Source organism: Agelaius tricolor, unplaced genomic scaffold, assembly GCF_023055355.1.
Source record: "Agelaius tricolor isolate 1412-34295 unplaced genomic scaffold, bAgeTri1.0.p SCAF_8, whole genome shotgun sequence".
NCBI classification, from domain to species: Eukaryota; Metazoa; Chordata; class Aves; order Passeriformes; family Icteridae; genus Agelaius; species Agelaius tricolor.
Window position 1 is genome coordinate 1,841,865 of NW_027269268.1, and position 26,804 is coordinate 1,868,668.

At 51.2% G+C, this 26,804-nt stretch overlaps 1 protein-coding gene and 1 long non-coding RNA gene across 5 annotated transcripts in view; one reads left to right on the plus strand and one right to left on the minus strand.

The window, feature by feature from the left end:
* The window catches only part of ADAMTS3 (ADAM metallopeptidase with thrombospondin type 1 motif 3), a 70,181-nt gene that overhangs the window by 38,693 nt on the left and 4,684 nt on the right, over positions 1-26,804 (plus strand). Inside the window, exons 5-22 of one of the 3 annotated variants that reach the window (XM_071431210.1) lie at positions 2,250-2,449; positions 4,535-4,618; positions 4,723-4,879; positions 5,439-5,544; positions 5,938-6,081; positions 6,485-6,617; positions 7,113-7,226; positions 7,847-7,992; positions 8,359-8,534; positions 9,390-9,523; positions 9,946-10,069; positions 11,603-11,683; positions 12,387-12,550; positions 12,662-12,827; positions 13,238-13,370; positions 13,779-13,986; positions 14,091-14,208; positions 15,716-17,514. In XM_071431210.1, coding sequence (XP_071287311.1) covers positions 2,250-2,449; positions 4,535-4,618; positions 4,723-4,879; positions 5,439-5,544; positions 5,938-6,081; positions 6,485-6,617; positions 7,113-7,226; positions 7,847-7,992; positions 8,359-8,534; positions 9,390-9,523; positions 9,946-10,069; positions 11,603-11,683; positions 12,387-12,550; positions 12,662-12,827; positions 13,238-13,370; positions 13,779-13,986; positions 14,091-14,208; positions 15,716-16,272 — 2,945 coding nt within the window. In that variant the 3' untranslated portion in view covers positions 16,273-17,514. Of the gene's footprint in view, positions 1-2,249; positions 2,450-4,534; positions 4,619-4,722; positions 4,880-5,438; positions 5,545-5,937; positions 6,082-6,484; positions 6,618-7,112; positions 7,227-7,846; positions 7,993-8,358; positions 8,535-9,389; positions 9,524-9,945; positions 10,070-11,602; positions 11,684-12,386; positions 12,551-12,661; positions 12,828-13,237; positions 13,371-13,778; positions 13,987-14,090; positions 14,209-14,315; positions 14,806-15,715; positions 17,515-26,804 lie in introns of those variants that run through there. The other 2 variants (XM_071431211.1, XM_071431212.1) reach the window with 2 other exon arrangements.
* LOC139591975 (uncharacterized) overlaps positions 21,373-26,804 on the minus strand; it is a 36,758-nt gene continuing 31,326 nt past the window's right edge. For both annotated transcript variants that reach the window (XR_011679822.1, XR_011679823.1), the window contains exon 3: positions 21,373-22,029. This is a non-coding gene — a long non-coding RNA (uncharacterized lncRNA). The remainder of the gene's footprint in view (positions 22,030-26,804) is intronic.

Below are 26,804 nucleotides of genomic sequence, written 5' to 3' on the forward strand. Positions count from 1 at the left end.
ATAGCAGAACAGAATTTTTTAGTAGCTGCAGAACACGTCTGTCCCTGAGGACATTTTGTACATTAAAACACTCTTTGGAAAGGGACTTAGATTGATCTCAGTGGGTTCCACACTGATTTCTCATTAGTTTCATTTTGAATTAGTGAAGGTGTGGATCTTCCCTAGATACTTTTCCTTGCTTTATTCAGAAAAAGGCTAAATTAGGCAATGGAGCTAGTGAACATATGGGAGGAACATGATGGATGGATGGATGGATGGATGGATGGATGGATGGATGGATGGATGGATGTAAGGTGTATATACATACATTTTTAAGGAATGGTTCTATCACTAGCACAGAGTTCAGCCCATGTATTTTACAATATAAAATAAGATGATAAGAATCTCCCATGTGAGTGATGCTAAGAGTTCTCTTTAGGTGCACAGGAGGGTTGTTTTAGGAGGGTTTAGGAGGGTTGGGTGATAACAGTGTTGATGAAATGAGATTTGGGCAGATCACAGCTTTATTCAATAGCAGGGAAAGAGCTGTAATTCCATTATTTTACAGTCACACTCCAGGACAAACACCTGCTGTAACCCAGAATAGCCATTTCTCATGGCACAGGAGCACGGGCTGCTCTGCTCCTACAGGTAAGGTTGGGATGTAAGTGGTGCAGGTGACTAGCAAATTAAAAAAGGAAGAGGTAACAAACCAGCTAATTCCAGAATGAGATTAGGATGGATTAGTCTGTCTAGCTCAAATCCCCAAACAGCCAGACTGGTTCTGTGTGCTTCTTCACTGTTGCCCCATGTGTTATCTTTCTCCCAAGTAACAAGTGATCAGACAAGAGGAAATGCCTCAAGATGTGCCAGGAAAGGTTTAGGTTGGACATTAGGGAAAATTTCTTACAGAAAGGGTTGTCTGGCCCTGACACAGGCTGCCCAGGGCAGCGATGGGTTTTCCATCCCTAGAGGGATTTAAAAGCTGTGTGGATGTGGCACTTGGGGACATGGTTTAGTGGTGGCCTTGGCAGTGCTGGGGGAGCAGTTGGGCCCTATGGACTTAGATCCCACATGTTCTGTTAAGCGCTTGGCCACGGGTGCAGACTGCACCCTCTGAAACAGCAGTGGGCAGTACCTGTAAGCTGGGGTTGAGCCTGGCTGCTTGCTCTGAAGTGCTGCATTATGGAAAACAGACTGGAGAACAGATAAACCCCTCATGTGACACGGTGTTTTGTGGGCTGGGCACTGCAAGCTATGGGAAGTTGGCACCGTGGGCACCACAATGTGACAGTGTTCCAGCTGGGTTTCCCTTGGATGCTGTGCTTGGCAGCTGTGCCAGCTGGAGCGGTTTTTGGAATTGGAGTGGGTGTATGATTTTCCCACTGTTGTGCTGCCCTGGGGTTGGCATACTTGAGAGTGCCTGAAGACACAGGAAGGGCTGGTTTGTGGACTTGCAGCCGTGGCATTCATGAATTCCAGCCAGAGGAGAAGGACTGGAAGTTTGCTGTCGTAGGGGAAAGTACCCTGATACAGCATGAGTGCAAAGCAGGAGTGTTCTCTCCTCTCCATCCACTGCATGCTGCTTGCTCTAGCTGGGTTTGTGGAGCAGGGAGCTCCCTGTATGTTTTTGGGAAGAGTGGGGGAACAGGGGTGCTCCTGACTGTCACAGGGACACAGGAACCAGAGCGTGCAGCTCACTGTGTGCACCACGAGATGTTCCTCACTGATGTTCATTGCTCAGAGATTGCTGGAGTACTGGTATGGATTTGGGAGGAGCCAAGTATCCTGCAGCTGTGAGGTTTTACCTGTCAAAAATCCCTGGCAATGTTTTGTTCTACTGCCCTAAGTGGAAGTAACAGCTTTGGATTTTGTGTGTGGAATAAGAACCATGGACATTTACAGACCCATGTGGTTGAATGAATTTTTCACTTGGTTTTCTGGTGATTTCTCCCAGCCCTACACCACAAGAATAATTTTTCAGGATTCCTGATGTATCTTATCCAGAGACGTGGTGACTCTGCAGGCAAGGATGCTTTGTGGGAGGATGTTTCTGAAATGGAGCTGGAATTCCATTGGTCATATAGTGGAATCACAGAACGGGTTGGGTTGGAAGAGACCTTAAAGACCACCCGTTTCCAACCCCCTGCCAGGGGCAGGGACACCTTCCACTAGAGCAGGTTCCTCCAAGCCCCATGCAGCCCTTCCTTGAGCACTTGCAGGGATAGGGCAGGAGTTATGGCTCCACTGATGGCAGTCTGTCCTTGCAGAGTCCCTCCTGGCTGGCCTCGGTGCGCTGAGTTCCCTGCACAGCCGCATGGAGCAGCAGCTGAACGAGAGCCTGCGGCGCCGCCGCCACGCGGGGGACAGCGACCACAACATCGAGGTGCTGCTGGGGGTGGACGACTCTGTGGTCCGATTCCACGGCAAGGAGCACGTCCAAAACTACCTGCTGACCCTCATGAACATCGTGAGTATCCTTTGGGAGCTGATGGAAGCTCTTGTAGGAGTGCCAGGTTTGGGAAAAACAGCAATGGGATCATTCTGACTGCTGCTGGAGAAGCTTTTCTGGTTTTAAGATGTACTTTAATTCATCTTTTTCGCAGTAGTTTCCTTCCTAGGGCACATTCGAGGGTATTTCCAATAATGAGGAAATAGTTGAAAAATAGTAAGGGAAAAAAGTAAACTTAATCCATTTGTAGTAATTCTGAGCTTCTCCCACAGCACAGTTCTGGAGAAAAACTGATTAAAGCATAAATATCTAGAGGAAAAGGGGTTCTAAACCCTCAATGGCTCTCTGACAGAGAAGACCTTCTGGTAATACCAGTAGATATGTCTTAGAAACTGTGGCAGCATAAGGTTTTACAGGAAATGAAAACAATCTCTTAAGGATGAGGATGAGGGACTAATTATTCCCATAATGATTCCCATTAATAATGATTTTATGGCTTTAGGAATGATTGTTATCTATTTCACACTCTTTTATTCCTGGAATAATTTAAAAATGATTCCTTGGGTTTTCAGAGCTTCTAAATTTGAGAACTTAGAATCTGAGAGGAAAAAAATTATTCCTGTATCAAATTTAACCCAACCAATGTGATGTTTTCTAGAACATCACTCAGAGATTCATCTCCTTTTTCCCACATACACCATGGAACATCAACATTAAATTTCCATTACACATTACTGCAGAATATTGTCCTTTTGGTTTTGAAACCTTTTCAGTGAGCAGCAGGGCTGATCCATGGCCCAGACCACTTCCATGTTTTTCACATGCCTGTGGCTCCATCTGCTGGGGCCAAAGGCAGAGCGAGCTGACACCCTTCTGCCCAGAGCCATCCAGAGAATGGGATAAAATGGGAGCTATGGGGAAATCATGAAGACTTGAAATTTAAGGTCAACTCCAGGGTCCTTTTCATCTCCAGGGAAGTCATTCCAGTGTCTAGAAAGCTCCCCTGTTGTCTACTGGCACAAGGGAAGTTGTGAACACTTATCCTGGCTCAGCTCTTTGGGAGCAATGCTCTTTCATTGATGAGGAGAAAATAAAAGAGGAATACCTGACCTTTGGGATGATTGCTTCACAGGACAGGCAGTCTGAGCTCTGTGCTCATTCTCTGTCCCACTGCCCTGCTGACTCTGCTCTCAGCCTCAGGGATTTCAGGTTTAAACCATGGGCTGAAATCGTCATGCCAGGGCCCACAGTCTGGACAGCTCCCAGTGACCTTTTTCCCTGAGGGGAAATTCTGTTTAGCCTGACTGAAAAATAAAACAACCCTCTAAGTCCTGCTCAAACCCATGAACCTCTGAACAGAGGTGTTTATTTCTCACCAGTTGCCCATAATATAATATTTATTTTGTTTTTAGGGGAATGAGGAGCTTCATTGAGGAACTGCAGATGTTTCACACACTGGTGCCAGGACATTTCTCACCTTCCCAGACACAGGGAAGGGCCTCAAGAAGGACAACTTTTGGCCCATCTGCATAATTCTGTTTTTCTAACTTCCCTTCCACAAAGCCTCTTTTTAGTACAGAAGTGACTACAGAATTCTAACTGATCTCAAAAAAGTAGGGCAGCAGTATAAGTTGCTCCTGAAAAAAATACTCTTCAAAACAAGAAGCACTGGAAGTGCTCCAGGCCAGGTTGGACAAAGCTTGGAGCAGCCTGGTCTAGTGGAAGGGGTTCCTGGCCATGGCAGAGGGGTGGAATGAGATGAGCTTTAAGGTGCCTTCCAGCCCAAACCAGTCTGGGATTATGTGATTTGCGGGGTTTGTACTTGAAGTCTTTTCCCCAATCCCCTTTTCTTTGAGCTCTGATCCATGAAACATGAGAGGAGGTTTGACACTTGCTTCCCAAAGTGCCATGTGAAGAGGGGGTATGTGATGACAGGAAGTGAATCTACGCTTTCCACTGAGCAAATGATCTGAGACTTGAATCCTCTTCTGAGGACTGTAGTGGTACAGGCACTTGAAAAAACATCTCCATGACCTTGGAAGTTCCCTTGGTATCATCAGCGGGTTTTTCTTTCTTCTTAATATTTCCTCTTTTTTCCTTCAGGTGAACGAAATTTACCATGACGAGTCCCTGGGCGTTCACATCAATGTCGTGCTGGTCCGAATGATCATGTTGGGGTACGCCAAGGTGAGCAAGCCACTTCTCCCCCCTCCTCCCCCGGGCAGAAAATCCAGACCTTGCTGAACAGGCTGCCTCTGGGAGCAGCTGGGTGTAAGGTGTGGCTCTCTCAGTCCATCAGCCTGATCGAAAGGGGGAACCCCTCGCGCAGCCTGGAGAACGTGTGCCGCTGGGCCTATCAGCAGCAGAAGCCGGACCCCAGCCACGCCGAGCACCACGACCATGCCATCTTCTTAACCAGGCAAGATTTTGGGCCCGCTGGTATGCAAGGTAATGCAGCTGACCCAGAGCAGAGCTCTGGGCTCGGTGTTTCTTGGCTGGCATCTGCCAGAAAAGAGGAAAAATTGGGAATTGCATTTTGAGCTCCCTGCCTTATTCATTCTGCAAGTGGTTTCAAAAGCAAGGAGACCTTGCCATGAGTCCTTGCCATTAATATCCAACCACAGATTGATTTTCTTTCTTGAGAGTTGTAAATAAATACTTCTTAACTCTCTTCAAACTCCTGCATGTGCAGGGATCACTGGGAACCTCAATGCACGTGGCATTCCACTCCCTTTATTTTATTGCATCTTTCACCCCAGATTTCCATATATTGACACCCAGCCACTCTGACACCTGCATCCATCCTTTGGCTTCAGGGAACTAATGACAGTGGGCAGAAACTCCCAAAGTTTGGCATGTGTCAGAGCAGGCACCGGTCAGGATGAGGAGCCAGGCAGGCTGCCCTGGCCTTAGAGTAATGTTAGCTTTTCCTGAGGAAGTTTTCTGGGGGTTCTCATTTAAAATCCAAGTGCTGAGCACAAGACTCAGCCCTGATGTCTCTCTGTAGGGTATGCTCCTGTGACGGGCATGTGCCACCCGGTCCGGAGCTGCACCCTCAACCATGAGGACGGGTTTTCATCAGCCTTTGTTGTTGCTCATGAGACTGGGCATGTGTAAGTACCACTTTTACCATCAGATGACACCAAAATGCTGTGCTGCACCTCCTGCTTGCTCCAAGGGTGTTGGATTTGGTGGCTCTGTGGAAGCTGTCCTGATTTTATTTCCAATCCCCTGGGAATGCAGTAGTGGTTGAAGAGAGAGAGAGATAAGTGGGGGAAGGAAGGGAGGAAGGGGAGGCAGGGTGAACTTGTTTTCTCTGGGGTGAGGGAAAGGTCAGGAAGAGACCTGGGAGGTCCAGGCAGTGGCGACAGGAGCTGGCTTGAGTGTCCTTCATTGCCTTCTCCTCAACCACCTGTGCTGGTGGTGGGTCAGATTTGGTACCTCTTCCAGAGCTGTTTCCGTACAGTTGTTTTTGCAGTAGCTCTGAGGGGAGTTCTTTGTTGCAGGCTGGGCATGGAGCACGATGGGCAAGGGAACAGGTGTGGGGACGAGACGGCGATGGGCAGTGTCATGGCCCCCTTGGTGCAGGCCGCCTTCCACCGCTACCACTGGTCCCGCTGCAGTGGCCAGGAGCTCAGGAGATACATCCAGTAAGGCCTCCCTGGTGCAGCCAGGCTCTGATCCCTCGTTTTTCAGACCCTCTTTCCCTTCAAAGCTCTGTTAGAAAAGCTCTGACCCATGAAGGCTGTGTCCTCACACGGGACTGGTCCATAGCCCATCCACTTGGGGTGAAAAGTCTGTGGAAAGACCCCTCTAACTCCACTGGGACTTGGAATAGGCCTCAGATTGTCACAGAATCCCAGATTTGTTTGGGTTGGAAGGGACCTTAAAGCTCATCTCATTCCAAAGCCCCTGCCATGAACAGGAACCCCTTCCACTAGACCAGGTTGCTCCAAGCACCAGCCGGCCTGGCCTTGGACAGTTCCAGGGATGGGGCAGGAATTAAGAGTATACATCTTCTCACAGTATTTTTTTCTGTGTCTCTTTCCATAGCTCTTATGACTGTCTTCTCGACGACCCCTTTGAGCATGACTGGCCCAAGCTTCCTGAGCTGCCAGGCATCAACTATTCCATGGATGAGCAGTGCCGGTTCGACTTTGGTGTGGGCTACAGGATGTGCACAGCTGTACGTCCAGACACAGCAAGGGGGTGTGGCCTGGTGGGAGAGCTGCAGTGCCATAATCATTGGAGAGAAGTTAATGCAGTATTTAGAGATCTGTAAAGAGCAGAGGGATATTTATGGGGGAAACTCAGTCCTCTGGGTCCTGTGGAGTAATGGGAAAATGAGTGGTAGCATGGTCTCTGTGGCACACACTGGTGAGAGCAATCCCAAGAAAGAAAAGGGGAAAAAAAATCTTCCTTTTGTCCCACTTCTGGGTGTCTTCTTTCCTCTTTTCACTAGCCCAGGGCTGGGGGATGCAAGAAATAATCACTGCCCTGAAGATGCCAGGCTCATTAGGGTGTGTGAGATGGAATCTACGGAGTGGGTTGGATCCTTATCCAAAAAGTATAAATAAAATAACAGTTACAAATAAATTATAAACAAAATACAAGAGTATTTACTTATCCAAAAAGTACAAGCCATCTCATGTTCTGCATTTGGTCTCTCTGTGTTTTTCAGTTCCGAACCTTCGATCCGTGCAAGCAGCTGTGGTGCAGCCACCCCGATAACCCCTACTTCTGCAAGACCAAGAAAGGGCCTCCCCTTGATGGCACCGAGTGTGCCCCAGGAAAAGTGAGTCTGGCACTCTGTTTGTCTTGGGGAAAAGCCAACAGTTACCTGATTTGGGCTGAAGGGCACAGAGGGGAGCAGGGAATTGCCTGGCATGCCTGGGGTGAAGTGAGACCATGGGGAAAGCTGTGCTTTCCCAGTGGGATATTCTGGGAGCTGTACAAGGTTTGCCCTAGCACATTTTGGACATAGAGATTCCAGCTGAGGTGCAACCTGTTCTGTGGCCTCTTTGTTAGGTTTTCTGGTCTCATCTGCAAAGTTTCCTTCAAGTGCCTTTAGGAATTCAGGGAAGCAGATGATGCTGTTACTGTGGGATGGCTGCTCAGAACTCACTGTCCAGACAACCTGTCGTAAATGTTTGTGTAGACTGAGGATTAGTGCCTGATTTTTCCCTTTAATATCCCTATTAGTGGGTGTCCTGCTGCCAATCCATTTTCAATTATAAAGTTATACTCAGATACCTGGGTTTTTTTAGCAAATTCCCTTTATTTTGAAATACAGGAGAGCCACTTGTACAATCTGAATGTGCCCCAGGCAGCAGCAAAATATTGCTGTCCAGTGCTTATACATTTGATTTGGGGATTTAGTCTGTTCTCACCTGTTTGCTGCCCCGATTCCCTCAGTGGTGCTACAAGGGTCACTGCATGTGGAAGAACACCAACCAGCTGAAGCAGGATGGACACTGGGGAGCCTGGACCAAGTTTGGCTCCTGCTCGCGGACCTGTGGAACTGGGGTTCGCTTCCGCACACGCCAGTGCAACAACCCAATGTAGGTGTGAGCGCTGCACCTACCTGGGCATCCTCAGAGGGGCCACTTGAAATGTCATTTGGGTTTTGGGTGGACATTCTGTTCAAGCCTCTCGAAATGGGATCATTTGTGGAAAATCCAAGAATTCCATAGAATTACAGAATCCCAGACTGGGCTGGGCTGGAAGGGACCTTAAAGCCCATTCCATTCCCCCTCCTGCCATGGGCAGGGACACCTTGTGATATCCAAGGTTGCTCCAAGCCCTGTCCAGCTTGGCCTTGGACACTTCCAGGGATGGGGCAACCTGTGCCAGGGCCTCAGCACCGTCAGAGGGAACAATTTCTATTTCTCCCTGATGAAAATCTCTGGAATATTTTCTTCTCCCAGGCCCATCAATGGAGGTGACGATTGTGCCGGGGTGAATTTTGAGTTCCAGCTGTGCAGCACCGAGGAGTGTCCGAAGCACTTGGAGGACTTCAGGGCACAGCAGTGCCAGCAGCGCAATTCCCACTTCGAGTTCCAGGGCAGCCGACACCACTGGCTGCCCTACGAGCACCCCGACCGTGCGTCCTGCTCTGGGCCTTTAGTGACTCTTGAAAGGGTTTGAAGCCATTCCCCTTGGCCTGGATATCTCAGTGGCAGGCCCAGAACTCCCAGAAAAGCAAATGAGTTGGTTCCTCCCCATCCGTCTGTCTGTTATGTCTGAAAATCAGTAGTTTTGCCTTAAATCCAGACTTTAATACCCAAATTCCCTGCTCTGACTCAAGTTTTTTGCATTTTAGCCCCAAACAATCCATTTGTCTCTTATTTATCCCTAAAATTGGCAGTTTTGACCCTAAATCAACACATTATGTGTAAAAAATAGCAAACTTGCCCTAAATCCCTGGTTTTAACCTGCATTTTCCCTACTCTGACCCAAATTTGCCTTTTTTACTGCCAAACCCCAATTTTCCCCCCAGACATGCCCTTTTATCCTTAAAGTTGACATTTTTGCTCCGAAGTTGCAGAATTGTGTCTCAAAATCACAAGTCTTGCCCTAAAATCCCCCATTTCCCCCCAGGCCCCTAGTTTAGCCCTAAAATTTGCCTTTATTACTTCAAATTGCTTGTTTATCCCTAAAATGGATCCTTCTTACCCCAAATGGCCACATTGTGTCTCAAAACCACCAGTTTTGCCCTAAATCCCCATGTTTCTGCCCAAATTTCCCAATTTTCCCCCAAAATGCCCATTTTCCCCAGAGGATTCCCCACAATGCATGCGTTCCTTCCCAAACCACCCCATTCCCCTGCTCTGCCGCCATGCTCACCCCCAAACCTGCCTGTCCCTTCTCACTCCTCGCTCCATCGGTGGGACAGCTGTTGGGAACACATCCGGATCACTGTCCTCCCTGCAGCCCTTTGTTTTCCCTGGCTCCACAGCTCCCAAGAGATGTCACCTGTACTGCCAGTCCCGAGAAACGGGGGATGTGGCTCACATGAAGCAGCCAGTGCACGACGGGACTCGCTGCTCCTACAGGGATCCCTACAGCATCTGTGTCCGTGGGGAATGCGTGGTGAGTGGCACCTGCTCTGGGGACACTCTGGGGACAGCTCACGGGCAGAGAGAGGCTTTGCAGATGTCTCTGAATTCCCTATTTGCAGCATTGTGTTCCTGTGATTCCTTGAGATGTAAATTAAATTAGAGACCAGCACAGACCTGTTCCAGGGAAATGCTCTGCTTGTCTTCCCCTCATTGTGCCTTATCATAGAATCCCAGACTGGTTTTGGCTGAAAGGGAACCTAAAGACCATCAGTTCCACCCCACTGCCATTTCCTTCCACTAGCCCTGGTTGACCCAAGCCCCATCCAACCTGGCCTTGATCACTTCCAGGGCTGGGGCAGCCACAGCTTCCCTGAGACACCTGTGCCGGGGCCTCAGCACTGTTACAGGAAAGAATTCCCTCCTAATATCCAGTCTTGCTCTTTTTTTCTGCAGAAAGTGGGCTGTGACAAGGAGATTGGCTCCAGCAAAACTGAGGACCAGTGCGGGGTGTGTGGCGGGGACAACTCCCACTGCCGGACCGTGAAGGGGACTTACACCCGCACTCCCAAAAAGCTCGGTAGGAATAACAGCTGCCTGCAGCTGGCTGGGGCTCCTGCTGCCTCTGGGGTTTGTGGGACACTCACACACGTGAGATAATGCCATAATCATTGAAACCTTGGGAATAATGGGTGTAACACCATCCCATGAGGCCCATCTCTGAGCCTGTTCAGGATAAGCTGCTGTCCATCAGCCCCTGATTGTGGATGGATATGGAGGTGATGGAGGTGTTCAGGGAATGCTGATAGATTTTCCCTAGCCTGGGTACCTGGTCATTAAGAACGCTAATAGACCTCTTTCTACAGGGAAACATGCAGCAAGAGGTGCTCAAAAAGAATTCGAGGTTCTAGAAAACAGTTTCTGCAAGTACCCAACTCAAAATCCTGCCTGGATTGTCTGACTTCCATGGACTGGTTGTCTTGCCCAGAGTGTCCAAATCTGTTGTAAATGCATTTGTCTATTATGTAATTTACATCTTTTGCTTGTAAAGAGCATCTGGGTGACACCCAGTCAGTGGAATGGCCAGACTCAGCTCTCAGGACACTAAATCCAGGTGTTCTGTTTAAGGGAAGACCAGAGGAGCCCTTCCCTTACCCAGAGGAGCTCACAGTGTTTCCCTTTCTGGGACAAAGGAGGCTCAAAACGTTCTGAGTAAGTGCAAGGCTTGTCAGGAGAGAGGCATCCCTGGGAATGGCAGTTCCTATCTTCCTGTAGACACAGACAGGTAATGCCAAAGCAGGCAGAATCGTGATGTTCCCTGTGCTCTAAAGGCAATGGGGAAAAGATTGGAAATGCTGTTGGGCACAGGCACTGCTCAGCCAGACCTGTGATCTTCCCTATTCCCAGCTCTTCTGTTCCTTCACTTGGATTTTCTCAGGAGCAGGACGGACTGCCAGTACATCCAGTAGTCCCAGAATCCAGTGATTTTGGTTAATTGAATCTGCAGTTGTTAAAAGAAAATAACAGGAACATGAAAATGCCATGCACTCAGAGAACTTAGGGGGCTCTTGATTAAATCTTGATCCCTAGAAAGGATTCTAGTCTTCCTAATGGCAGTGCTTCCTTAATTTTACACTAATTACCTGTGAATTGCACTGGTAAATAATTGAAATTGAAACTAAGAACATTTTTATTTGGGAACAGCTTTTAACTTTCACTGCAGACATGTCCATCTGAAAGGGCAGTCAGTAAGTTCCAGTCCAACAACCTGGCTGAGGACTGATTTGGGAAAGTAGTGAGAAAGACTTGTGCTTGTGCTGAGGAACACAGGAAACATCTCTGTGCCTGAATTGCCTGATAGATCCTGCTTGGAGCAGCATGGCCATAAATATTAAACTGATCCCATGTGGGAAGTGGCAAATCCCTCTGTAACTGGTGTCCCTTCTCTCCCTGGAGGAGAAGAGCCCGGGGAGGGCCTGCCCCACCCTGCTCATCCATGACTGCTGGATGCCCTCTCCTGCAAGCAGAGCTGGGCATGCCCTGCACTCCTGACCATGGCTGTTCCTTTCTCTTTCCCTTCCTGCTGCCTCCACTGACCCTGCACCTGCCAAAGGGTACCTTAAGATGTTTGATATCCCTCCCGGGGCTCGACATGTGTTTATCCAAGAAGATGAGGCCTCTCCTCACTTTCTTGGTAAGTGTTTTTCTGCTCAAGTTTGAGAAGCACAGGGGACTCAGGCGAGAGAATCTGAGGGATGAGAGAATCCAGTGAAGGGGTTGGGTAAATGTGGGCTTTCCAAATTGCATGGTCAGGGCTTAATCCTGCAGTCCTACGGCTCAGCAAACATCTGCTCGTTTGAATTCTCCAAAATGTTAAAGTGACCCCAATTTGCATGTGTACTAACCAAGGATTGTGATGACTCACATGAACGTGGGAACTGCCAGGGTGAATCTAATTCAGTATCTTTTAATTATTCCTATGGTGCATTGCAAAAAGCTGTATGAAAGAACAATGGGTCTTGGAACTGAATGATCTTTTAGGTCCCTTCCAATCCAAAGCATTCTGTGATCCCAGCTCTTAATGCATTGGCTTCTAATTGAAGCATCATCATCATCATCATCACAATCCCCACTGTACCTGGCTGTTGAGGTGTGCTGTGGAAGCCCAAACCCAGGCAGTTTCACAAGGCTCCTATTCCTCAGCTCTTCACTTACAGATTTTAGCATTACTTACAGATTTTAGCATCTGGGACACCCTAACCTGTGTGCACAGGGCAAAGTAAAATGTGATGAAGATCTGTTGTTTTCATAATCTGATGGAAATACCCCTCCCCGTGCCACCCCGATTGCTGCCAGTGCGGGGGAGGCACGACAGGCTCTGCTCTCACTCCTCCCAGCAATCAAGAACCAGGCTACAGGACACTATATCCTGAATGGCAAAGGGGAGGAGGCCAGGTCCCGGTCCTTCATCGATCTGGGTGTGCAGTGGGAGTACAGCATCGAGGACAACACGGAAACGCTGCACACGGACGGGCCCCTGCATGATGCCGTGGTGGTGCTGGTGGGTGACGCGCTGAGCTCAGCCTGAGGGACCATTCAGAGCCAGACCTCGGTGCCTGTACTTAGCAGAGGAATCTGTACCAGTGCTGGGTTTATGTTTGCTTATTCCCAGATCATTCCTCGGGAGAACGACACCCGATCCAGCCTGACCTACAGGTACATCATCCACGAGGATTCGGTGCCAACCATCCACAGCAACAACGTGCTGCGGGAGGACACGGACACCTTCGAGTGGGCCTTGAAGAGCTGGTCCCAGTGCTCCAAGCCCTGCAGTGGAGGTAAGCCGGGGATGAGCACCTGTAACAAAACTGCCAAAAAAGGGAAGGGAATGATTTATATTACTGGCTTCCCTTTTTTAACACTGGTTTGTTATTTTAAGGCTCAGGCTTAAAATACCTGAAGTACGTGATTGTTCCCAGGTGTCACACTTGCAGCCTAGGAAAAAAAAGGCTTCTTTTGGTGTTTAAATTCAAACCCCAAAGCTACTTTGGAAGCCCAAACTCAGGCATTGATGCTCCTGAGCATTTCCTGTACTCATGGTCTGTCCATGGCTCTTAAGCAAATAATAGGGAATGCAAATTCCAAAATACCTGTCCTGTAAACCCATTTACTAGGCCAGAAAACCCTATTGAAGCCAAGCATTCTAACAAGGACCCGATTCTCCCAATTCCCCTGATGTGTTTCCCAGGGTTCCAGTACACCAAGTACGGGTGCCGCAGGAAGAGCGACAACAAGATGGTTCATCGAAGCTTCTGCGAAGGCAGCAAAAAGCCAAAGCCCATCCGTAGGATGTGCAACCTGCAGGAGTGCACAGAGCCCCTGTGAGTGTGAGAGCAGGGATTGCTCCTTCAGACAGGGGTAGCCCCAGCCAGATGAGGTGGGATGAATCTGAGGGCATGCTGACAGCTTGCCAGCCTGCAGTTCCTGAATGTGGAGGGGAGTTTGTACCTTTGTAAGCATGGGTACTAATCTGATTGGGTGGTTGTGGTATATATATTTATTTATATTTATAGTATTTAATTTATTTATATTTATTATTTATATTTATATATGTATTTTTATATATAAAATCATGGGGTTGGGAGGCACCTTAAAGCTCATCTCTTTCCAGCCCCTTGCCATGGGGGAAGGAATTTTTCCACTAGATGAGCTGGGTCCAGGGATGAGGCAGCCACAGCAGGACAAGAGGGTTAACAGTTGAAGGTGTCTGACTCCATTTCCCTTCCCAGCTGGGCAGCAGATGAGTGGGAGCACTGCACCAAGACGTGTGGGAATTCTGGCTACCAGCTCCGCACGGTGCGCTGCCTCCAGCCCCTTGCAGACGGCACCAACCGCTCGGTCCCTGCCAAGTTCTGCAGCGGGGATCGCCCCGAGAGCCGGCGCTCCTGCAACCGGGCACCCTGCCCCGCACCATGGAAAGCCGGGCCCTGGTCCCAGGTGGGCAGCACCGGCCTGTCCCAGAAGCCGTGGCTGGCACATGGGAACTTGTGCCGAGTGCTGTGCCACAGGATGCCCTGAGCTGTGTCCTCTGTGTCCGGCAGTGCTCGGTGACGTGCGGGGAGGGGACGGAGAGCCGACAGGTGCTGTGCCGCGCCGGGGACCGCTGTGAGGGGGAACGGCCAGAATCCGTGAGGGCTTGCAAACTCTCTCCCTGTGATGGTAAGAGAACGCTGCAATGGCTGCTGGGGGGGCATGATTCCTCCCTGGGGAGCACCGTGCTGGCAGAGGGGTCACACACAGAGGGCAGCTTTTTCTCCCGTGTTCAGTCCAGCAGTCTCAGGATGTCACAGCTCCGCACACTGGGGTCTGTCCTGTACATGTGCTCACACAAGGTTTAACCACATTGGCCCAAGTCGTGTTGGCACAGACTGGGGCCAGAGGTGAAGGTCAATTCAAAACAAACCCTGCTTGACCTCTAAATCCCAGGTAAGTTCTGCAAGCTGCCAAGTGAGGGAATAAAAATACACAAATGTGGAACCAAGAGCATTAATGAGGTTCCTGGGAATCTGTTACATTATTTTCACAGAATTTTTAACAGATTTTGAAGCTTTTTATGACAACAATGGATTTCTTCCTTTGGATTATTCATTCTGTAGGACTTGGGGTTTATTGGGGTTTTAACTCCCTCGTGGTGGCCCTGACACTGCTCAGGAGCTGGTAGGAAAAGCAGTCAATCTGCTGGAACTGGAGAAGCATAACCCCAAATCTCCACACTGTGGGTGGAGTCGTGGAATCTGAACCAGCACAAATGGATGCTCCAAAATGATCCATGAGAGGACAGGACCAAATGAGGGTCACTGTCACTATGGTGAGGCAAAAGGAATTGTACCTCTAGCCCAGAATTCCACACTGAGACTGGGATAGCCTCACAGTGCCTCATGGAGCATGGGTATTCCCAGGCAGAGCTGCTGCTTTTACCCCAGGTTTGTCAGGAACCAGCAAGGGTTCTGAGGAAGCTCAGCAGGATCAGGACAAGGACATGTCTATATTCCATAGGATTTGCTATTTATAACCCTCATCCCTCAGCCCCAGTGGTGACCATGTCGGGTATTTTACTGAGTTCCTTGGAATTGAGCTGATTCTCACCCACTCTGAGCTCAGGCTCCAGTGGATATTTTAAAGCTGGAGAAGGCGGTGGCTGGATGTGCTTTCAGCCCATGGTGAGGCAGCCCCTGTGCCTAGGTGAGGACATCTTTCCCTGCAGAAAGCTGATTTTGGTTCAAACCTTCCAGAAGATCCTCTGGAAGTTCTTTTTCCTGAGCAAAGGGATGCAAATCCCTGCCTTGGGGGCACCTCAGGTGTGACCCACTGTTACAGCTTTCCATCGGTTCTACAGATCCATTTGCTTCCTGAAAAACATCAAACCTAATCTGAACAAAACTTCATCTTACTCTAGTTTTTTACTTTAAGGCATCTCTGAGGGCTATTGCTTGGGATTTGATTTCTGTGAAGGAAGCTTGCCTTGGCTTTAATGCTGCTGATGGATGATGTCCTCTCAGGCTGGAAGGGAAGGCATTTGGGGTGGGTAGGACATAGCCAGTGTGCGGGGGAGCTGTGGGAGGTTGGCACTGGGAATTGCTGTCTGTGCTCCTCTAAAAATGCCACGTGCCAATGTTTCCCAAGTGCCCATCAGTGGGTTCCCATCCCTGGGACATGTGTTTTACAGATGAGCCCTGCCTGGGAGACAAGTCCATCTTCTGCCAGATGGAAGTGCTGGCCCGATACTGCTCCATCCCTGGCTACCACAAGCTGTGCTGCGAGTCGTGCAGCCGGCGAAGCAGCAGCTTCCCAGCGCCCGGCGGGGCTGGCAGCGAGGGGGATGCAGCCCTCCTGGATCCAGGCAGCCTGCCCAGGGCCCCAACGGTGCCCACGCCTGCGGTGCCCGCCCCGGCGCACCTCCTGCCCGGGAGCAGCTCTCCAAGCCAGCTGCCTTGGGAAGCACAGCAGGCTGAGCGGCGCACCCCCCCATCCAGCCCCGAGCCCCGAGGTGCCGGCGTTCCGCACTGGAGAGCTCCCGTGCCCAGCAAGACTTCCCGGCCACTGGTTCTCCTGCACCAGTCCCCTGCCAACAGCAGCAGCCTCAGCTCCGGTAGTGCCCCGGTGCCGGCCGCGGCTCTGCCTCTGGTGCCAGCGGGGGCTCCTGTGCCAGCCAGGACCTCCGGGAAGAGCGAGGGACGCACAGGTAAGCGATGGCCTCCGAGGGCCGCCCCTGTGGAACGATGAGCAGGAAGTCCTGTGCAGGACAGCCATGGAAAGGGGCTGCTTGGCACTCAGTGTGCGACTTCCTGACCTCTGGACTCTGCAGAGCGTGCTGCGTGCCCCGGGCAGGGCACGGGTCGTCCCCTGTAAATACAAAGGACAAGAAGTGCTGGTTCACTTTCTGGTGCTCCCAGCCTCCTCCCACCCCTCCTTCCCTGGCTGGCTGGGACACGCAGAGGAAGCACTAAAGGAACCTTCCTGGCAGTGAGTGGGAGTCGCTGAGGGCTCCGTCCAGCTCTGGGCACAGAAGTTAGCCCTAACCTCAGCAGCCCTGTGGTTCTGAGCTCTGAACACCCCCATGGTAGGAAATGCCTCACTGCAGGCAGGACCAGGCATGGACACTCAATGAGACACCTGCCACAGACCGAATGAACCCTCAGGACTCGTGTCTCCCTGGAAACAGACGTCGTTGCATGAGCACCACTGCACCTGTTGGGTAAATGCAGGAAAGCAGCATTATTGTAAGAGTTGTGTGCTGTCCCACAACTGTTTTCCTGTATTGTTCCAGTGCCAGCTGCCGGCCATCAAGTTCTGCCCTATAAGCATTCCAAAGGCTGGTGTTGAAAGCAGTTTCAAGGTGGATTTTGAGGTGTGAGAGATAGTTATATTTCCAGCGTGGATCAGCTCCAGACCTCCCTGCCCACGGCGCATCCGACTGCAATAATTAATTTATGTCCACCCCCACCTTGTCCCAGTCCAGCTGGCTGCGCTCTCCTCGGCACGGCGCTGTAAAGTACTTGTCTATAGGAGTGAGAACTGCAGATATTTATTAAAAGTGGGTTTCTTGACATTGTTTTGTGTACTAAATATATATGCTGGGGGCAGGTGACTCTTCCTTTTGCCAAGATCAAATCTGGAGATGGAATTAGATGCTGTGTCATATGCATATTGAAGCTGCTCAACTGCTGTGGAGAAATTGTTGATCTTATTCTTTAAAAAAAGGTTTTTTATCACAGGTCTCTCTTGTTTCTCAGTGGCCATCAAAGTTTCATGTGCAATTGCTGCTTCCTTGGAAGAAGTGCCCAGGATGGAGCCATTTAATGCTGTGAGGGGATTGGGGCCCCAAAGATACAATTCTGGCAACATCCTGGCAGCCCTGTGGGGTGCCTCGGGGGAAATAAGGGTGGCACTGGCCATCAGCAGAGGCTTCAGACGTGACAATAAAACAAACCTTGGGCATCCCGAGGCTTTCCCTGCTTTCACTCACGTGGCAGCATCTGGTTTTGGCATTTTTGTTCCCTCTTCTTTTAGACATTTCCATCCCAGGTAGGACCTTCCCCGAATGGAAATAAAGATTAAATATTTTGACGGGATTTTGAAAAACAGAAGTTTTGCCATTGGAGAGTGTGATGTGCGGGAAAATTGAGGGAGAGGAAGGAGGGGATCAGATCTCGCCTGGCAGCTGTCAGATGAGCCGCACCTTATTGGTGGCAGGGAAAAAGCCGCTGTTTGAAACCCCCTAAGCTCCCAAGGCACGAAGGGCAGGAAATGCTGAAGGCAGAGCTGGGAGCGCACGGTCAGTGCCACCTCCTAGGCCAGGGGCGCTCGTGGAGCCGCCCGAGGACGGGCACGTGGAGGAACACACAGGCGGCCGCTCTGGCTTCCAGAACACCGGGGGCACCCGCAAAACACCGCTGCTGCCGCCGTTCTCCCGGCAGAGCCCCGGCTCTCCGCGAGCGGGCTCGGGGCACCGTGCGCGGATCCCCGGCGGGGGCGCCGCGCTCGCACCGCGCTCTGTGTCCGCCAGAGGGCGCCCTGCGGGGCCCCGGGCCCGATCCAGATCCCGATGCCGCCTCGATCCTCCCGACGAGGGAGGGGTGGCACCGCCCGGGACCCCTCGGCAGACCCCGGCAGGACCCGAACGCCCCATCCCGGCTCCGGCTGTGGGCTCCATCGCCCGCTTACGGTCAACCTCGTCCCGGCATCGTAGCAGGAGCGGGCATCGAGTCCAGGCTGGGCTTTGCCCAGTCCTCAGCCCAGTCTCAAGCCCAGTCCGGCCGAGAGCCGCAACCCTCCCGCCGGGGCAGAGGCAGCCCCGCCCCGCGAGCGGGCACCGGCAGGACTCGGTCTCACAGCCCCGTCCCCAGTCGCGGCCCCGCCGCAGCGCTCCGGGCTCCGAGCGGTCCCCGCTACACGGGGCCGGGGCTCACACAGCGCCGAGCGAGGGTCCCGGGACAGCGGTACGGGGGGGCGGGGCCACAGAGTGCGGGCACGGGATGCGCCAGCGGGACCGCGACGGCGGCCGGAGGTCCGGATGCCGAGCACTGCTGGGGTCTGCCGAGGTCCCGGGCGGTGCCGCCTCTCCTCCGTCGGGAGGATGGAGGCGGCAGCGGGCCCGGGATCGGTTTCGGGCCCGGGATGGCCGCGGGCACGGGGCGCTGCCGGGTGCGGGATCGCGGCCGTTCCCCGGTGCGGACGAGGCGCCGCCGTGTGGGGCCGGGACCCCACAGGGCGTCTTCTGGCGGACACGGAGCGCGGTGCGAGCACGGCGCCTCCGCGTGGCCGCGGGACAGCGGTGCGGGGGGCGGGGCCGGCACAGGTGTGAGGGGCGATGCCACGGAGTTCGAGGCGGTGCCAGAGAGCGCGTGCGTAGCTCGGGACAGCAGAGCGCGTGCGCCGGTGCGCGGGTCTCCAGAGCGACTGCGCGGAGCGGGGCCGAGGGCATTTAAATTCCGGAAACCGCCTCAGACGCCATTTTGACCCCAGCGCGGAAAATGCTGCATGCAGCTGCTATGGGCTCCCCAGGCGGAGCCCAAGTGAGGTCCTCTCTGTCCCTCTTTTCTCCTCCTCCTCCTACCTCTTACCGCTTTCCTTCCTAGTTCCCCATTCCCTCCTCTCCCTGCCCCTCTATGCACCTCGACCCCCTACTCCTTGCCTTGCCTTGCTTTTCTCCTCCCTTCGTCCTATCCTGTCCCCTTTCCCTTCCCCTCTTCTGTCCCCTTTCCTTATCCCCCTATCTCTCCCTTGTCCCTCTCTCTCTCCCGTGTCCCCCCGTCTGTCTCTGTCCCTGTGTGTGTCCCCGCAGTCACGAGGTTCGGGGTGCCGCACAATAAAGCCCCGAGGTCCGGAGCCGGCGCCCCTGTCTTGGTTCAAAAGGGTCGGGGCCCGCTCTGGGGCGGTCCCCCCTTGCAGATGCCAACACGGCCCCACACTGCCCGCCCTGGGCTGTCCCCGCATCACACCAGGGTCAGGGCAGGCCCTCCTCAGGAGGGGTCCCAGGCTGGGAGGGGTCCCGCATGGGCCCCCTCGTTAGGAGGGGGGCCCTGAGGAGGGTGGAGACCCTGACCTGAGCGTGGGATGTCCACTCGTGTCCTGCTGTCTTGGCTGGATGTTAAGGACACCAAAGGCCACAGGCAGAGTCTCTGCGGACTGAGCTTCTTGTTCAAGTCATCCCATACTAACTCAAGGAAAGATTTTAAGGAAAATAAACTAAATTATGAAATAAATTTTAAAATACTCAAATGACCTCAAGTAACCCCTGTGACCTCAAGTAACCTCAATTGTGACCTCTCATGACCCCTATGACCTAGAGTAACCCCGATTGTGACCTCAAAATTACCCTGAGCAGGGTCTCAAATGACCTGAAGTAACCCCTGGAGAAACAAAAAAATTCTCAAAGGACCTCAAGTAACCTCTGTGTCCTCAAATGACCCCTATGACCTGGAGTAACCTCGATTGTGATCTCAAATGACCCCTATGACCTGAAGTAACCTCAATTGTGACCTCTTGTGACCCCTGTGACCTAAAATAACCCCGAGTAGGGACTTAAATGACTTTCAGTATCCTGTACTGGTTTGAAATTAATCCAAAATGTCCACTAGACTCAGGCACTGGCCCTGTAGGGTTGAACAGGCCTTGGTACCCACCCCTTGGCTCCCCAGTTCCCAAATAGTCTCATGGGAATGGAAATCACAGAGACACGTGGAGACAAGTCTTATTTGGGGTTTTATTTTGTTTTAATTAAGGGGAAAAAGAAAAAAAAGCACTTTGGCCTTGTTGAGATGTTGTACAGCAAGTTTATGTTATGATGAAGAATTGTTGATGGTGCAGAGTTGCTGTGGTGATTGGTACTTGTTCTTCTTCAATTCTCAGCAGTCCCACAGCAAAGCGCTCGCCTGAGAGACCCGGCAGGGTATTCAGTGTTCTGACTTCTGTCTGTACAGCAGCAATCCCAAAAGCCCAACACTGTCCTTTGGGTCTTAGAAATACTCACTTCTGAGCTGGTCTGTGCTGAAGATGCAGAGCCTCTGGGCCAGCCACCACGGGGTTTTTGTGCCACTTGTTCCCAGTGCTGGGATCCTCTTGTGATGCCAGAAAGGGAAATGGATTCCACTCCCACACACCCTGGTGGCATCAGGGTGCACTGAGTGCCAGTGTGCACCAAAGCTGTCCCTCTGTGTGGGTCAGATGTGCCAGGCAATGGACCCACACAGTCCAGTAGATCCAATTCTCCTTCTCCTCCACCTGGCTAGCAGCAGGGCCCCTCTAATCCTGGTCAAGGTACAGCTGGTCTCCTGCTGTAAATGTGTTCCTGAGAACAACTGCTTCTTCATGAGAACCAGTCATGTTATCATTCCTATTCCAACAGGAGTTCAGTCCACAAGAGACCAGAGCAATAATGACTCTAGATGAGCCTCTTGTGGTGGGTGTTCCTCTTCTCAGTTCAGGTACCCAGGAGGTACCTGAGAAGGAGGGAGGTTCTCCATCCCATGTTCCTGAAAGAAAAAACAGAGATTACCTTGTGGAGTGTATCCTCTCTGCCTGGCTGGGGACATCTGCTCCTAATGCAGAGACTTAGTGCTTCTGCTGAGATGTAGTAAATCCCTTCCTGAAGCTCCTTTCTCAGTTTCTGATAGCCCTCTTTCATTTTCTCTTCCAAGCTCCAGATGTGCTTTGCTTTTGGTTTCTTTTCCATGTGTAGCAGGCTGTGCAGATGTGGTGCCTGTTCCTTTGCTCTTGGTTCCTTTTCCCTCCATGGCAGGCTGTGCAGACGTGGTACTTGCTGACTCTGTCCTTCCATCCTCCTCCTCCTCCTCAAGATGCCACTGTACCACACGGAGTACTGGAGCGGTGGCCGGATGATAAAGGTGCCCAGGCTAGGGAAGCAAGTGTCCAGCCAGCCTCCAGCCAACCGAGCACTGCCCAGGCGCGAAGCCCAGACCCTGTGCTCAAGCGATGGTATGCTTCGGGGCAGATGGCCGCGGGTAGTGACTCCAAAGCCGCAGGGCGCAGAAGAAAGGGCGACTCAGATCTCCGTGGGGTAGGAGGTTTTATTGGAAAGGGTGTTGGTGGGTCGGGGAGCCGGAGTCTGAGCCCTGGGGCAAGGAAAAGCCTCAGGTTTTATAGGGAATGGGCGGGGTTGGGAACAACAAATCGGGAGAGGGGTACAAAAGATACATTGAAGATTGATAACAGCAAACAACCAACGGGAGACAGTTGCGGGTGGGGCCCTGGCCCCTGAACCAATCACCCAACACCCCAGCCAGAAGCTTCTGGAAAAAGAGGCAGGGGTGCTGGATGACTGGCAGGCAGCCAGGGGAGGGGAACAAACGAGATACATTGGGGTAACCAGGACAACGTGGGAGGGGTACAGGGATTGACACTTACTGGAAACGAGGGGTACAGGGACTGACACTTACTGGAAACTTCGGGCAGAACCATTAAAACAACAACGCGGGGAGAACTGAACAAACATAGAACAAACCACAACAGAGTACTTCTCTGTCTCTAAGCATGCTGTAGAGGGTGCAGAGGGTGCAAGCTACAGAGAGAAGACAAAGCAGAACTAACACCAAGAGATGATGCCATCTTTGACACCCAGAGGGAGCTCGAGATTTTCAAAAACTGCTCTGTCAAGTCTGAATGTCAGGGGCTGGCTGTGATTGTTGAGGAGGATGAAGATGCAGCAGCCCAGACTAGGACAAGTAAACAAAAGTGAATTTCTATTCCAAGTTATGTTCACTTCCCCAGAGGTTATCAGGCAATAGACAAAATAAACCAACAAAGCAATTTTCATACCATTCCCTGAGCTCAGCAGGAGCACTGCAGCAGACAGGCAGCTCCCCATGTGTGGAAACAGACAGAGAGCAAGGTGTAAGAGCCATGTAAGCATGGTGAGCACCATGCTTCCATGGTGCTCATGGTGAACAGGAGGTTTCTGTAACACAAAATTGTCATTCTGACTTCTCTCAGGACTGGCTCAATATAGGGTGCCAAAATATGTACCAGTTTGAAAGCAAACCAGTGGGAGATCCCAAGTCAGAACTACAATTTAATAGGAGAAATAAAAAAGGCAGAAAGCACCAGCTTAAAGTGACAGAGTCAGAATACAACCTGGCACCCCAGTGGTGGCTGTGGCTCTCTGGGAGGGATGGATGTGGTTCTGTCACAGCACTGATCCTGCAGAAGGGCCTGGTCCTCCTCTGAGAGTCCCCTGGTGATCCTGGACCTCTTCTCCTCTGGGAACTCTGCAGGCAAAGGGCTCGTGGTGCTCCAAGTCTTGGCTTACATGCAGGTGGGACTGCTTGGCTCCTCCCCCTGGGCAGAGCGTCTCACAACAGGGTGATGTCACTTAGGAGTCATCCAGAGAGATTTTGGGGGCCACCTGCACAGAAATATCCCTTGGAGAGACTTACTGGAGATGAGTCATGGAAGAGAGAAAAAACACTGTCCCAGCTCTTTTAACAGCTTATGGAGATGGGGACAGCATGCATACTTTCAGTTTCATTTTTTATTCTAACCTAAGACATAACCCCACCCAGGGACTGCAATGACACCAAGAACCCCCAAATGACCTCAAGAAACCCCTGTGACCTCAAGCAGCCCCTGGGGTTCGGCACCCTCAGCTCCTGGGGAGGAGCAGCCCATCAGAACCAGGCTGGCAGGGGCAGGGGTGGTCGCAGGCTCTCCCACAGCTTTCCCTCCCTGCCTGGTCTCTCCATCCATCTGTTCTTCCCAAGGAGTTGGCGCTTCAGCAGCAGGATCTGAGCAAGCCAGAGAACTCACCTGGCTCATGGCAGCCCTTCAGTTCTGCTGCACACAGTCAGTACAGGCTCTTAAACTGGGTTCAAAAAACCCAAAAGGGATTTCTGGTTGGGTTGGTTTGATCTTAAGGACTATTCTGTTAGTTCTTTTAATTTTATTTGTAGTCTCAGTTACTGTGTCCATTATTTGGAAGTTAGTTAAGAGACTTTTTGTTAAGTTGGCATCCTCCCCAAACATTAATCAAGTGATGGCCTTAGAGGATGGACAGTCGGCTGAGCTACAAGATGCTGAAGAACAGTGGGCGTCAGTCCTGATGAGCCACCCCTGGTTTAGGGACCTCTATGCCGACTTGGAACTTGACAATCAAGAACAGTTTGAATCCTTTTAGGCCTTCATTTATTTTTCTTTTTTAAAACAAAAAAGGGGGAGATGTTGTATTGTGTTCTGTTGGACTGTTCTGTTCCCCCCTTTGTTCGATAATGGTTCTGCCCCGGTTCTCCCTCCCATCCCTGTTAATGTCTGTCACCCTAACTCCACCCCAGTCGGTATTGTATCCTTTGAAACTGCTCCCCAGTTCCCTCAGAAACCAATGTATCCCTTTCTCAACCCCTCCCCGGTGCCCTGCCAGTCACTCTCCATCTCCACCTTTATTGCTAGAAGTTTCTAGCGGGAGAGTTGGATGATTGGTCCAGGGACCGGGGCCCCTCCTCAGTATTGTCCTTATTGGTGTTTTCCCTGTGTCAGTCCCTTGGATCCCACTCCCCCACTGTGTCTCTATTGGTCCAAGGTCTGGCACCTCCCTTACCTCCTCCACCCTTTAAAAACTGCTGTAGTCCCCTCCTCCCTGTCTTCTCCTGCTGCTTCCCCTGGGAGTTATTAAACTCTGGATAAAACCCGCAGTTGGAGTCCGCCCTCTTATTCCGCTGGCCGCAGCTTCCATCCAGTCTCATCCTGCACAAGGCAGCGCTTACAGCCGCAAGCTGGGCGTTGGCCTTAGGCGCTGTCCTGAAGCCTGCTATCGGGACAAGTGCCCCCTGTGCTGCTAGCCGTGCTGGTCAGCTAGCCAGACGTCTTTCTCACAGCCGCACTGCTGCAGGGATGAATATTGTTCCACAGAGAAAAAGTGTAAAACAACTCAGTGCACACAAGACTGCTCCTGTCTCATTCTTCCTGGCCTCTCCCAGCCCTGTACAACGTGTTTGAAGGGAATGGCAGCTGTGGATATGACACACACAGTGCTCATTCCCATCCACACACACATTCACCAGTGCTTGAATCGAATACACCTGCTCATCTTCCCCACTTCACTAAAGAACATCTGAAGGACTCTTCCCCCTTTGGCACAAAATTCACATCAGACAGAGAAGTTCCTGTGCCTGCCAGGAATACTTTTTGGCCCAGCAAGGGCTCCAGTGTGGGGAGCTCGGGTACAACAGCAGATCCTGACACCCTGAACAATCCATTTCTAATGGTCTTTTTTACAAATGGCACACTGACTCCTTCCCAGTCACTATCCTGGTGGCTGCCCCCTTTCCTTCGCTCTTGGGGCTCCCTGTGCTTTTTCCCATTGGGGGGTGTAAAAACTGTGCCATTATCCTTGCCTGTACCCTTACCTTTTCCTCAGCCCTTCTTCCACACCTTTCATATACCTGAGATCCCTTTCTAACCAATTCCAGCCCCCTCTCCACCTGCGCGTGGGCTGTCACCCTCCCACAGCCACCAAACTCTTTGTAAAATCACTCATCTTCTCAAGGACTCCAAAAAAATCCCTTTGTTTACCAGGCCAGGCTTTGGTGACACATTATCTCTTACAGGGTACACAAAAAGTGGTCCCTGTGCCATACACCACAGCCTGTCCCTGTACCTCACGCTGCACATCCAGTCTTTCCTGATCACACAGCCTCCCATTTCCATTTGCCTTAGCCATATTTCCCCACATTCATTCCCCTTTGACCAATCCTTTCCCAAACCAACACCATATTGCTCCCTCTGGGTGTGGATTGCCAAGATCCTTTCCTGGCACCTCTTATTGTCCCCTCTGGGCATCCATGTGCTCAACTACCTCTGGGAGAATGTGCAAACATCCCATTTTCCTAAAGGCCCCTTCAGGGGTATTTTTGATCATCATCCCCACTGTCCAGACCCTATTTCTGACTTTGCTGCAATGTATCCTGCCATGTTTTATTCCCCAAGGTTGCACTTGTTGGGAAGGATGAAAGTTTGATAAGAAAGTCTCACAGATATGTGTGCTTGGCAGAAAGATTTTTGAATGTAGAATCTGAAGAAGTAATAGAAATGAAAGCAAATTTTGATATAGAAGAAAAGAGTTGCTGAGCCAGTCTTGCTGGCTAACCAAGGACGCAAAGGGTGTGTTAGTTAGAAGGGGTTTTTATGGCTTAGAGCAAAGGATAAACCCACCTCAAACAAGATGGTTTTACCAAGCAGAAAGATAGCACAGGCAAACAAGTCAGCAAATGTTGCAAGTAGGAAAAAAGTCTCAGAATTTTCCACTGCAAGAAAACTGAAAAACAACTTCTAGCTTAAACTGTAATGTACTAACTTATAGTGATTGGAGAATAGTAACATGAATATGGTAATTATGGTAGTTATGATAGGCTATAGATAGAAGTTAAGGTGTAGATTGGTTCTACTGCATTAAGATGCTAAGCAAAGAAAAGTATATAATGCACTGTAACCAAAACCAAAGGGTCTCCAGGCCTGCCTGCAGCACAGCTGTAGGCACAGCTCTGTCACCCACAACCCTGGACTGCTGTAACCTCTTGGACACAATAAACTGGATTTTGGAGAGCTGCCTGGGGTCCTGCATCCCTCATTTCAGCTCTTAAAGCACTCATCAGTGATATTTGCCAAAATCCTTCCTGACTTTCCCTCAGTGCCCACTCTGGACATCCATGTGGTCCTTTCTGTGCACTCCCCCTGGCCCCCCATGTCCCCTCTCCTCTGTCCTGGGCAGTCTCAGGTGCCCCATGCACTCCAGGTGCCAGCCAGCACCCAAGGGAGCTGGGCACCCAAAACTGGGGGCACCAAACTGGGCCAGGCACCTCCAGCCCCTCCAGCCACATGCTGGACCTGGGCAGTAAAAGGATCCCAGACAAGCCTCCACTTGTTAGGAAATGCCACAGGTTTATACCAGAAAGGAGAGAGTCCTGCAACCTTAGTCCAGTAAAGGGAGAGGCCACTGGGGAACTTGCCCAAGGGGTTTTTTCTTTCTCCCTTCCTCTCTCTCTCTCCCTCCTTCTCCTGTTTTTTTTTCTCTCATCCTCTCCCTCTCTCTCTCTTCTGTTTTTTTCTCTTTCTCTCTTCTCTTTCTCTCTTCTCTCTCTCCCTTCCTCTCTCCCTGTCCCATTTTCTTCTCTCTTTCTCTCCCTCTCTCCCAGGGCTGCCAGGATGTTGCCAGAATTGTATCTTTGGGGCCCCAATCCCCTCACAGCATTAAATGGCTCCATCCTGGGCACTTCTTCCAGGGAAGCAGCAATTGCACATGAAACTTT